Source organism: Anolis sagrei, chromosome 1 (assembly GCF_037176765.1).
Source record: "Anolis sagrei isolate rAnoSag1 chromosome 1, rAnoSag1.mat, whole genome shotgun sequence".
Taxonomy (NCBI): Eukaryota; Metazoa; Chordata; class Lepidosauria; order Squamata; family Dactyloidae; genus Anolis; species Anolis sagrei.
In genome coordinates, this window is record NC_090021.1 from 55486676 (window position 1) to 55500033 (window position 13358).

Here is a 13358-nt window from a genome sequence, read left to right on the forward strand (position 1 = left end):
AAAATATCAGGCAAGTGTTATAGAATCATAGAGATGGGCCAGTCCAACCCCCTGCCAAGAAGCAGGACAATCACGTTCTGTTGCGTGTTGACAGAAGATTGTTGAGTATTTTTCTATTCTAGGCTATTCTAGTTGAGTATGTATTTTTCTATTCTAGGCTAACATGTCAAACAGTGCCACTAGTCAACCTTTTGCAGACACAGTTGAGGCAGAGAAGAAGATTGTTTTTCTTGTTTGTACTGACCCAGGTTCTCCAATAAGCTCTAGCCTGTGTTTGATTCTGCTCCAAGTTTTCTGCCAATATTACTCCCATGCTGAAGTCACTCCACTGGTAGCCAATTCATTTCTAAGCGAAGTACAAAATGATGGTTATAACCTTTAAAACCCTATATGATTTGGGTCCAGGTTACTTACAGGATCACCTTCTCCCATATAATCCATCTGGACAATTACATCCTGATGGAGAACACTTACTTCAGCCAGAACCCAACTGGCAATGGTCACCCAGAGGATCTTTTCATTGGTGGTCCTAGATTGAGCAATGACCTTCTGGAAGAGATCCGACAACTAAATGAGCTGTTAGAATTTAAAACACAACTAAAGACCCATATTTTCCAGCAGGCCTACCCAGTTAATTTTGAAGCATGAATTTTAAGTTTACATTCTATTCCACTGTATTTTAATCTTTGTACCATGTATTTTAATATACATTTTATGGTAATGTGTTTTAATATATGCATTTCATTGTATGTATTTTATTTATGGTGTTGTGTCCCACCTCAAGCCATGATGAAAGTGAGAAACAAATGGTGGTTGTTGTTGTTGCTCTCGGCAGCATCTCACATCTTTCATCACCATTAGCTGCCTAGAAAACAAGGGAGGGATCATGGCCATTCCTCCATTAAAAGGGTTGATAAAGACTTCAACGGAATTGCCTGTTAAGGTAGCAAGAAACCCACTAATCAAGAATTCATCTGGATTTACAAACCTTTTGATGTGGACCATACTTAATGGGTCTTGCATCTCTGAGAAGTTCTGGTCCTAGCATATCTAAACCTGTCCGCAAGAACAGAACGACAAACAGTTTATGCATTTTCAAATCATCACTTTACCCAACACAAAAAGCAAGTTCTAGATAGTACCCAGTGGCATGAGTAGGGCCAGATACCACTTGGGACAGATCTGTAGTTCTCATGGCAGACATGTTGAAGTCCTCCAACATTGCAAAATGACGGTACTCTGATACTAACCCTGTTCAGGAATGTATGCTTTTAAGCAGTGTGGTGGATTCATATGCTAACAGAATACTTAATTTGTTCTCTTCTCACCTTCAGGTATACATAGTCAAACCAGAAAACTGTGAGATAGAGCATCTGATCATGGGGATGGAATCTCAATAAATGACTACAACTTCATATCCCTAAAACTTGGTATGAATGTTTGGAAATAAATCCATATTATCCAAATATACCTGATGTAAGATGTCAAAATCTTACTCAAAAATGGAAGATTAGACTTAGGACACCTATTATTGTAGACCAGGGGTCCTCAAACTAAGGCTCGAGGGCCAAGGTCATTTACCAGGCCTTTGCTCAGGGTCAACCTAAGTCTGAAGTGACTTGAAAGCAAACAACAACAACAATCCTATCTCATCAGCCAAAAGCAGGTCCACACTTCCCATTGAAATGCTAATAAATGTTTATTTGTTAAAATTCTGGTCATTTCTGGCACAATGGAGGACTTTCCTTGCAGCAACACCAGAGACACTCCAAGTGGACAGCTACTGTCAGAAGACATTTAATGGAATACCAAGTCTGCAAACTTTGTGTTTTGTTTGTTGTTTTTAATGTAATACAACTGTTTTGGTTGGCTCCTGACAGGATAAATAAATAAATAAAATTTGTTAAAATTGTTCTTCATTTTAATTGTATTGTTTTAAAGTGTTTTTGCACTACAAATAAGATATGTGCAATGTGTATAGGAATTCATTCATGTTTTTTTCAAATTCTAATCCGGCCCTCCAACAGTTTGAGGGACCGTGACCTGGCCCTCTGTTTAAAAAGTTTGAGGACCCCTGTTGTAGACTTTCACAGATATCTAGGTTTAGCTTTTTCTGGATATTCTTACTATTGGCTCCTAAGGATAAATAGATACTATACCTTCAGTTTAAGGAAGCCATACTCCCAACAGAGGCAGCTGGTATCCTTCTTACCAGTTTATTCTCTACTATTCAAGGAATTTTTCAATATTTTAAACTCAACTCCCAAAGTATGTTCTGTAGTTTGGATAGTGCCTTCAAAATTTGGACAAAGACCCAGTTGGGACACAAGTTACTAATGTGGAAGCCAAGAGCTCCCTTTGCTTCCTTCTATGCCTTTCAGACTTTAAAAGCCATTATGATCAATAGGCTGGTGCATATGAGGTAAGCTTCAGTTCTCTAAAAAGCTTGTCCACATCTATCGGTTGTACAGGTTGAAAAGTATCAACAACAGTATTATCAAACTGTTCCCTAGAGGAATCCATCCCTGACTGTTAAAATATGGTGCTCAAATAGGTCCAGGTACAAGAAATGTCCTGAAAACTGCAGATTAAATGTACATAAAAGAAATTACTTCGTATTTTTAAAAAAGAGATCTTATTCATTACTTTTTACGATAATTCATATTTTTGTGTGTACAGATTTTGACACCCATTTTCTCCCTCTTCTTTGCCTACTTCTTCACCACCAATATATATTGTTTTATATTATTTAAAAGATAAAGCTAAGTGCATGCCTAATGCTCCCAACAAAACTGAATGCAGTTTCATTATCCTGAATCCATATTATTTAATCGTCTACATACTTCAGCCAAATTGGACTTCCTGGGTTTTATTTTTAAAGGGAATAAGCTGAAAGAGACTGCTCAGATAAGAAACTTAATTAGTTTGCATTTTATTTGTCACGCTGTTCTGTAGGAGCATTAAACAGCTGACCAGCATGTAAATAATACAAATGAATCAGTTTTCGCCAGTGCAGTACACAAAATTAGAGACCTCTTCCTTTACTGTAATAAGGAGAAATAGAAAGAGTGTGCTTTTGCAGCCTAACAGGGTGTAAATGTAAGGAAAATAATCATTTAGTTTACATTTAGCACAGCAGGAAATTGGATAGAAAATAATCCAACTATTCCAGAGATGCACTTCATTAAATTGTCACAAAATGTTTTCCCCTATGTTTTACTTTGTAGATTTTTATGTTTTCTTTTGAAATGGGAATATATGACCTTGCCAGCATTTGTCTTGTGTCGTACATTTATCTTTACAAGTAGTATTTATCTGATAATCCCTGTGGCTTGTGTATGATTCAGTAAATAGGACTTGAGAATGAACAGCACAATGTTAAAAGCAAAAATGCATATCATGGCCCCCAGAGGGCATTTGGGGGCAAGGCTTTTTTGCAGTGTGACTGGCCCTCCGGTGTCTCAGAAGCTAATGTAGACCTCTAGCCTGCTATTCTTGGCCATCTCTGCCTTAGAGTATGAATGGATTGCTAGTGCTCTGCTTTTGTATTATTATTTTTTTACTTTCTTTAGGTGTGGATAATTTATGGTATTTAATATTTCTCTACTAATTGGCATTCCTATTTATATTCTCTCCCTTCTCTTATGTTTTTGCAGGATATTCTTTAAGACATCTAATAAAAATGCATGCTCAAAAACATGTGTGAGAACTATGCTTAGGTGTGCAGAGGTGAACTGATATGTATGTATCCTATCAAGTTTGAATAAGGCCCCAGCAATAAATGCTGCTCAGGAAGTAGATACCTTTCAGTGTTTTGCTTGGAAATAGGGCTACATTTTTGATCGCAACATAGAAATAATCAAAATTTCAAAGACATAGTTGACAATATACATTTTTTTAAAAATGAATGAGATATTTGAAGACCAGAGTTTGTGTGTGACCCTATGCATGTCAGAAGATTTGTATCAATTCATTCCTGTGTGTTGCCATCTGTTAGCATATATGCATCTGTGAATTTACACAGCCCATTCTGAATCTAGTCATTGAGACAGTAACAGTTTATGGCTTCCATGTTAATAAGGCAGTGACTCATTAAAGTTCTAGAGCAGTGATTCTTAACCTGTGGGTCCCCAGGTGTTTTGGCCTACAACTCCCAGAAATCCCAGCCAGTTTACCAGCTGTTAGGATTTCTGGGAGTTGAAGGCCAGAACATCTAGGGACCAACAGGTTGAGAACCACTGTTTGAGAGCAAACTTTAATAGATTTTCTATGGTGTTAAATCTTACTTCCCATTTGGCATAGATCTTTTAAGACTATGACTAAGGTCCTATCCATTCAGCCCCTTTATTGTGGAAACTTCCGCAATAAAAGGGTGCTCTCCAGATGATGTTCTGACCAACACGCAATTAATTCGCCACAAACCAGGAAAACCCTGGTTTATGGTAAATTAATTAGATAGTGGATTTATTCTGCGCAATCTTGGAAGGTGTGGGATGAACCCACTACTTCCGGTGTCTGGACTGCAGTCCAGACACCATTTCCACAGTTTTATAGACTAAATTAGTCTGGAAAACTATGGGAATCCCACCCCCTTCCCACAGCCCCCAAACCCCTTTAAAAAGTAAAATAAACTTACCTGGCCTCCATTACAGACTTTTTACTGTGTGTTTTCATTTACATTCATCTAATAATGCACACATATCTGAAACATTATTTTGCCTGGTGCCATACAGCACAGTAATAGGAATTCAGGTGTATGGGTAGTAGCCAAGGGGATCTGTCAATGAAACAACCTAATATTTATTTATTTATTTAAAACTTTTATAGCACGATCTTCTCTACCTCTGTAGAGGGACTCAGACGGGCTAACAGCAAGGATTCAATGCTCATAATAAATTCTAAAACAACATACAGCAAACAATAGATTAAAATACATACAGGATAAAATACATGTAAGCCAAATCGCCAGGATAAAATCATGTCTAACTTAGTCCGCATATGTGGTCAATAATTTAGTCTATTTCAGGTCTCGGCCATTATTCTGAGAATGCTTTGTTCCATAGCCAGGATTTCACTAGCTTCCTGAAGGTTAGGAGGAAGGGGGTAGATCTGCTCTCAATTGGGAGAGAGTTCCATAGCCGAGGGGCCACCACAGAGATGGCCCTGTCTCTCATTCCAACCAGACACGATTGCGAATGTGGCGGGACCAAGAGCAGGGGCCCCTCCAGACGATCTTAACATCCTTGATGGTTCATAGATAATAGATAGATTATTCAAAATATCTGAGTAACCCGTTATCTATTTCTGCAATAAATAGTGAGTATATATAGAGGCAGTATTCAGATAGGGCATGTAACGAGTTCACTCTGTGAAGTTAGAGTTTTATTTCTATTTGGTGGGAGGCAAGCATTTGTTGAAAAAGTAGTGTGAATTCCACACAAAACTTCTCGTAAAGTTAACTTTTAGTTTCTTTGAAAGTATGAGACCTTTCCCCCCTCAATTTCTTAAACTGTTTGATTTTGTAAACCATAGAAGCTTTTTGGCAGCTGGTGTAACAACCATTAACACTCTGGGAAGCCTTCTGAAACTGCTAGGCTTGTAATTGCTTCCACACACAAATGAGATGGAAGCAATTGCAAGACACACACATGTGGCATCTTGCTTACATTTCTTGATGTTTTTGGTTCCCAGAGACTTCCTGGAACACTGATAATGTCTTTCAGTATGCTGTCAAAGGACCTGGGTAGCTTAAGAGAGGGGGGGAAAAACAACAACAGAGATTATTACAAATAAAAACCGGGGGGGGGGGGGGGGATTGTAGATGAACATATTACAATAATTATATGTAATGTATGAAGATAATGGTGTTATGTTTTAAATGTTTTGGCCTAGGGAGGGGGAAAGACTGTGAAATAAAAATGGCCAGTGTTTCTCCAGAGCTCATGTTTTAGAATAACAACTTTATGTTAATTAACTAGAGTATGTAGCTGGTTTGCCTGAGTGCCAGAGGGTGCCTGCCTGCTTTCTCCTTTTTCCAGTTCTGAGAAGGCCTGCCTCACAATATCTCCATGGTATCACTCTGACAACTGTGTATGGGTTCTCTTTGTGGCTCTTCCTTTCCTTCCTCCATTTCCCTCATATAGCTCATCCCTCTCTCTTTTCTTCCTTTCTTGACTTCTTTCCTTCTTTTTTCTTTCCCCCCTCTCTCCCTTTGCCCTATCTTTCTCTTCCTTTCTCTTCTCTTTTTTCTCTTTCTTTCCCTCACCTCATACCTTTCCCCCTTTCCTTTCTCTTCCTTCCCTCCTTTTTCTTTCTCCTCTCTGTTTCTTCTTCCTTCTTTTTCTTTTGTCTTCTTTTTCTTTCCTCTTCTCCCCTCATACCTTTTCCTTCCCTCCCTTCCCCTCATACACATGCCACCTAGCAACAGGCAATCTGCTTTATTCTTTTTATTTTCCTGTCACATGACATATGGTCACTTCAAATGGCCACAGCCAATATATTTTGACCCCTTTCTTTCCCTCAGTGCTGGGCCCGAAAGGGATGTGGTTTTTTTTTTTTAAAAGTTCAAAGTCCTTAATTATTTTATATTTGATAATAAAGGGTATGTGTGCCAAGTTTGGCCAAAATCCATCAAACTATGTAGGAGTTTTTATAGTACAAACCAACATACATACATACATGCATAGACTTTTACACATATAGATAGATTATTCATTTGATCATATTCCACCTTTCTCCCACAGTGATACCCAACAATAAAGGTTCTATGTATTGTCAAAGGCTTTCATGGTCGGGATCACTGGTTTGTTGTAGGTTTTTCCGGGCTATATGGCCATGTTCTGGAGGCAATTTTTCTCCTGACGTTTCGCCTGCATCTATGGCAAGCATCCTCAGAGGTAGTGAGGTCTGTTGGAAGTAGGAAAAATGGGTTTATATATCTGTGGAATGACCAGGGTGAGACAAAGGACCCCTGTCTGCTGGGACTAGCTGTGAATGTTTCAGCTGATCACCTTGATTTGCATTCAATGGCCTGGAAGCGCCTGGGGGGAATCTCTTGTTGAGAGTGATTTTATGTGCCTGTTTGTTTACCCTCTGTTGTTTTGCTGTTGTAATTTTTGAGTTTTTTTAATACTGGTAGCCAGATTTTGTTCATCTTCATGGTTTCCTCCTTTCTGTTGAAATTGTCCACATACTTGTGGATTTCAATGGCTTCTCTGTGTAGTCTGACATGGTGGTTGTGAGAGTGGTCCAGCACTTCTGTGTTCTCAAATAATATGCTGTGTCCAGGTTGGTTCATCAGGTGCTCTGCTATGACTGATTTCTCTGGTTGGAGTAGTTTGCAGTGCCTTTCATGTTCCTTGATGCGTGTCTGGGCGCTTGAAATCCACAAGCATGTGGACAATTTCAACAGAAAGGAGGAAACCATGAAGATGAACAAAATCTGGCTACCAGTATTGAAAAACTCAAAAATTACAACAGCAAAACAACAGAGGGGAAACAAACAGGCACATAAAATCACTCTCAACAAGAGATTCCCCCCAGGCGCTTCCAGACCATTGATTGCAAATCAAGGTGATCAGCTGAAACATTCACAGCTAGCTCCAGCAGACAGGGGTCCTTTGTCTCACCCTGGTCATTCCACAGATATATAAACCCATTTTTCCTACTTCCAACAGACCTCACTACCTCTGAGGATGTTTGCCATAGATGCAGGCGAAACGTCAGGAGAAAAATTGCCTCCAGAACATGACCATATAGCCCGGAAAAACCTACAACAACCCAATAAAGGTTCTAATTTTGACAATATAATCTTAGATCATTAATGTTTGGGGACATAAATTGTGTTAATACCAAAAAAGAAGAAACATAAATTGACTTTCAATGTGTTGTTTCTTATCTTTTCTGCATACCGTTAACTACATGAAGTGGAACCTCAACTTAAGAGCATCCCAATTCAAAGAGCATTTTGAGTTAAGAGCCATTGCTTGGGCCAGGTTTTAATTTGACATATGACAAGCATTTTGAGTTAAGAGCTAGCGCTAGAGGGAGCGCTAGCATGAGAGTACAAGGCTTTATGGTTTCAAGGGAGCAGCCTCTGTGCCTCGTGGTTTTATCCGCTTTGGGAGATTGCTGTCCACTTTGCTCTTGTCAGCTTTGTGGAACTTTGGGTTAGTTGATTTTGTGTGGTTCTTATTCCTTGTATGTTTGGCTTCATAAAGAGAGAGGGGGAGAAATTGCAAGAGAGGTGGGAAGCTGGAATGAGTACAGGATGAAGAAAATTATCCTTCTGCCTCTTCACTTTGTAGTTTTTGCTTCCTTGCCACAACTTACTGCTGTTATCATTGTGCCAAAACTTTGTGGTTCTACCATTTTGTAATATCTACCAAGACAGTTGAAATTTCTTTTATTGTTCTATATGAATGTGCATTTATACATTATTCGTTATTTATAATGTACGCTTTCTTAATTAAAATACATTAAAATTTGGGGACTTTTTTGGGAGGTGGAAAAGATTAATAGCATTTCACTGCATTTCAACGGGAAAATTTGTTTTGTGATCAGAGTGATTTGAGTTAAGAGCTCAGTCACAGAATGAATCAGACTCTTAACTTAAGGTATCACTGTACTTCTGAGACTAGCATATACCAACAACAATCCTCATTCTAATTCTGACTTGGAGGCAGGAAACACCTTGCTATTGTTACATAATTTGGAAATCTGTGCCAATCTAATGGAAATAATTTAGGGATCCACCAGTAAATACTAATCAAATTTCTATCCATCCATTATACAGAAATGTAGGATATATGAGCTATTAGTGGGAGGAGACTCTCTAACTTTACGCCTTAGGTCCAGGTTATTTGAAGGATGGTGTCTTCCAGTATGAGCATGTGAGAACTTGCCCATCTTCTGGAGTAGGCGTTCTCTCTATCCCATCACCCTCTCAAACTCATGTGGTGGAAACAAGGGAGAGGATCTTTTCACTGGTTGTTCCCAGACTCTGGAACTCCCTCCCTAGAGGCTCCATCTCTGCTTGGCTTTTGCAGTCAGGTGAAAACATACCTTTCACTTCAGACATTTGGTCATGTTGAACCTCCAGGGCCTGCACGTTGTACTGTAGAAGATACATGGAGAGGGCTAATGTTTTTTATCTCCATTCTAAAAATGCTTTACTCTATTATTTCTATAATTCAACCTGCTGTTAAATGCACAGGATGAGATCATTCTAATTAGCTGGCAGCCCCACTGAGAGTTGTGTGCTGGATGTCTACAATGCTGTCTTTGGAACCTGCATATTGGATTTTGTGAAATCTAGCATCTGGTCGCTAGTAATCCACAGAACACAAGAGATGACCTGGGGCCTATTTTTCTCTGGGTGACCTAGATCACAAAGTTGTTGCAAGAATGGTGTGGGGAAGAACAGAATCATGAAAATCTATCACCTTGTGGTTATTGAGGAAAAGGTGGGATATATGTGTACTAATAAATAACACCATTACAAGCAGATATTAAAATATTCTTTTATATTATTCATGTTTTTCTAACATAGGGGAATATATAAAAAATTGGAGGCCGAGATACTTCCTATTGAAGACAGATGGGTCTTTCATCGGGTATAAGGAGAAGCCTCAAGATGTGGATCTGCCATATCCTCTTAATAATTTTTCAGTAGCAAGTAAGTATCTTCAACGACATTTATTTTTAAGCCTTATAAAACTTATAGAAAAGTGGGAAGGCTTTTCAAATGCATCTTAGTATTGTCCCCCCCCCCCCCCAAATGTTTAAATTCTTAGAATTGAGCAGTAAAATGGAAGATATATATGTATTCATTAATCTTATTGAACTAAGTTGTATTAGCTACATGGTTTATTCACTTGTGAAATTCACTGAATTTATTACAATTTTTGAGTAAAGATGAATGAAATGGTGTTGCAGTACTAGCAATGCACTGCATGATACAGTGGTTTTCATATACATAAAATAACATTATAATTTCCCTGTTGAAATAGCTTCATTGACTAACAATTTGTTACCAGGATACTTTAAAAGTGCTGGTTATGATGTTCAGACTATCTGAACGATTCTATTTCTCTATATGAAGCTGCCAGCGTTTGAAGATCCTCAAAGGAGAGTTTTCTCCCAGTTCCACCGCTATCATGGCCTGTCTCGTGTGGATGAATAGAATGGAATAAAATAAAATACGAGTGTGAGTCTGGATGCCTGGCTTCTAAACTTATTTAAGTCCTTCTTTCTATCCAAATTTATTCCATTTTCCTGAACTTGTGATACACACCAAAGTAATTGTTACTTGGTTTAACCCTATTCTTTTAGGAACAGTGGCTCAGAAACTCTGACATGGAGACCAAATATTATAGTCTCAGGTGTAAAATCCAATTTTGTCACCATATTGCAACAGTATTGTACCATATAGGCTTTTGAAACAGATTTCAGTTTCACTAAGATGAATAAAGTTATAGATTAATTCAAGCTACTTCTGGTTTAATGACTACCTGACCTCTTTCCCCCCCCCCCTCCTTTTAAAAGGAATCTCATTTAATTTAATTCATTTCATCTCTATCCAAAAAAAGTTTTGTTAAAAAATAAATTTACATTTTTAACTAAAAATTGAGTCACAATTTTTTCCAACTGGTTCTGACTGCTTCCTTATGAAATTAGTAAGAATGAGCATCCTACCAGATTGCACCATTGTTCCATATTGTTCAGCGTTGTTTTGAATGACTTCTTCAGGGATTTTCACACCCTTGTCTCTAGCAGCTTGTCATTAATGTTGAGGACTTCAGAACACAATGCTGTTTTAGGATTGCAGCCCTGTGTACACCTAAGAAGGAGTCAGCTCCACTGAACTCTTTGGAATTAACCACTGAGTTCGTCTGTATCAGATCAAGCTGTAACACGTGAGCATTTGCTTAACGAAGGTTGTACATTGTAATGCAACCTTTGTATTTTGAATGGAAAGCCAAATGAACGTACAAGTCACTGCTACAATTTCAAAAGTTTAGAATTTAAATAGCAAATTTGCATTGCAAACCCTTTCATAGAAAAAGGAGAACTGTGTAGCACTTCCCTGTATATATCTTTTTCATTCATAGGTATATAAATTAATTAATATACAGTATTTAGTATATTTTATGTCTCATAGATTAGGGTAGGCATTCGAAACATTACAATTGAGAAAATTTAGTGATGTTTTATCTTTATTTTCAGAAAATTCAAATTAGTAATCTTACTTTTTAAACTAGAACTAGTAAAAATAAAATGGTTGGGAGCTCCATGCACCTATCCAAAACACTCTTTTTTTGAAATAGTTTTTATTTATTTGGGTGTGGATTTTGGGGAAAATGGGGTGGAAAGTTTGGGGAACGGGAAGAAATAGTATCTAGGGAGGGGGAAAATAAAAAGGGGGAGCCCTGTTGCTGAAGGAGAAGAAAATAGAGGTAAAAAAATAAACACTCTTTATAGACTCATTATATGTTTATAGCTCCCTATGCCTGTGTATCTTTAAAATTTGGTTTATTTTCCCAAACAAACTTTAACTTGAATACTGTTTTCTCTATTACTTCTTTGCCTTGGTCTTTGTGCGTGTGTGTCTGTGCCTGGAACCTTTCAGATCTCAAGATTTTTTTATGCTAGTTCAGTTGTTCTAGGAGCCCCTGGTGGCGCAGTGGGTTAAACCCCTGTGCCGTCAGGATTGAAGACCGACAGGTCGCAGGTTCGAATCTGGGGAGAGGCAGATGAGCTCCCTCTATCAGCTCCAGCTCCTCATATGGGGACATGAGAGAAGCCTCCTACAAGGATGATAAAAACATCAAAACATCTGGGCGTCTCCTGGGCAACGTCCTTGCAGATGGCCAATTCTCTCACACCAGAAGCAGCTTGCAGTTTCTCAAATTGCTCCTGACACAACAAAAGAAAAAAAAAGTCCTTCTAGTTTATCTATATGCAATAAGTACTTTACTTTCAATTCTCTTTTGTCCATTAGTACATTCTCCCCCAGATTTTTTAGTGTCTGTGCTTTCCCTTCTCATTACATCTTTCTCATCTTAATAATCATTGTCCTTTCTTTTTCATTGCATGAATTGCCATCATTTTTCATTTTCTGAAGAAGACTGTCCCCAATGCCTGTAGGCTCACAGACCTTGTTTAAATTATTCATTTAGTGCAAAGGTAAAATTGTCTTCACAGATGGTCATAAAATGGCAAACCTTGTAGGCTCCATATCCTCACCTAAACTCTCAGTTCCTTTTTGTCTGTTGCATCAACAGCATATAAAGAACATTTCAAGAGCTGTCTTCTTCATTGGTTTTGTGGCTTTTTGATATTTGACTACTCTTTCAGGTTAGTGTAGCATAGTTAAAAAACAAGCTGTGTAAAAAGGAATGATCTCAGCAGGAGAGGCCCCGCTTGGGTCGAGGCCTCACTTGTTATCTCTTTTGGATTGCTTCTGGATTACTAAGTGGATTTTGATAATCATTGACCATGATATTGGTATGGGACTTCAAGGGACTGTTTGACAGTGTTTTGCAGTGGTTCCATTCTTTTCTGGAAGGAAAATCCCAGGACATGATGCTGCAAGGTTTCTTTTTGATCCCATGGAGACTTGGTATTGTCTCCTATACTGTTCAAATCTACATGGAACTACTAGGAAAGGTTATCCAGAATTTTGAGGACGGGTGTCACCACCATGCTAATGGCACTCAACTCTAGCCATCTTTTTCTAATTCCAATGAAGCTTTCTAGGTACTAAACCAGTTTCTGCTGTTGATCATGAGCAAACAAATAGAAGAAACTTAATATACTCAAACTAGGTTCTTTTTTGTTAAAGCACCTGAAGAAACCCCATCTTCTATAGATGTCTTCCCAACATTTGGACAGTTCTTTTGGGTTTGCATAGGAAATTGTAAATTTGTAAGCATCTTTGAACAAATTATATTACAGTCTAAATTTAGCTCTGTTATTGTGGCATCCTCATTGGGGAATAAAATCCTCTGGTATGACCAGATAAGAAAAGTAAAAAAGACTTGAATCAATGGTCAAACAAGCATACCTTTCAGCCTTTTTAGTTAAGATTGTCAACCACCATCCATGTTTAGGTTGGTACCAGCTGTTCTTGTGAAACAAGACCATTGATGGAGCATCTGTCATAAGAGAAGAAATAAGTGACTTGTTTGTTCTTTGTTGAAGCAGGGAACATATGCTGGGAGCAGAGCAAGTATGCTGCAGATTGTTCTTCAAAGTCTCTCATCTGTGTACTTACTCTGAGAATGTATTGCTGTCTTCACTCAAGGGTTTTCAACCAAGACTCAATACCAGGAAAAATATTAAAATGAATGATAAAA

The 13358-nt window shown here is 38.2% G+C and overlaps 1 protein-coding gene across 2 annotated transcripts in view; it reads left to right on the plus strand.

The window, feature by feature from the left end:
* The window catches only part of AKT3 (AKT serine/threonine kinase 3), a 143738-nt gene that overhangs the window by 76764 nt on the left and 53616 nt on the right, over positions 1-13358 (plus strand). For both annotated transcript variants that reach the window (XM_060753921.2, XM_067464662.1), the window contains exon 3: positions 9551-9676. In XM_060753921.2, the coding sequence (XP_060609904.1) occupies positions 9551-9676 (126 nt within the window). The remainder of the gene's footprint in view (positions 1-9550; positions 9677-13358) is intronic.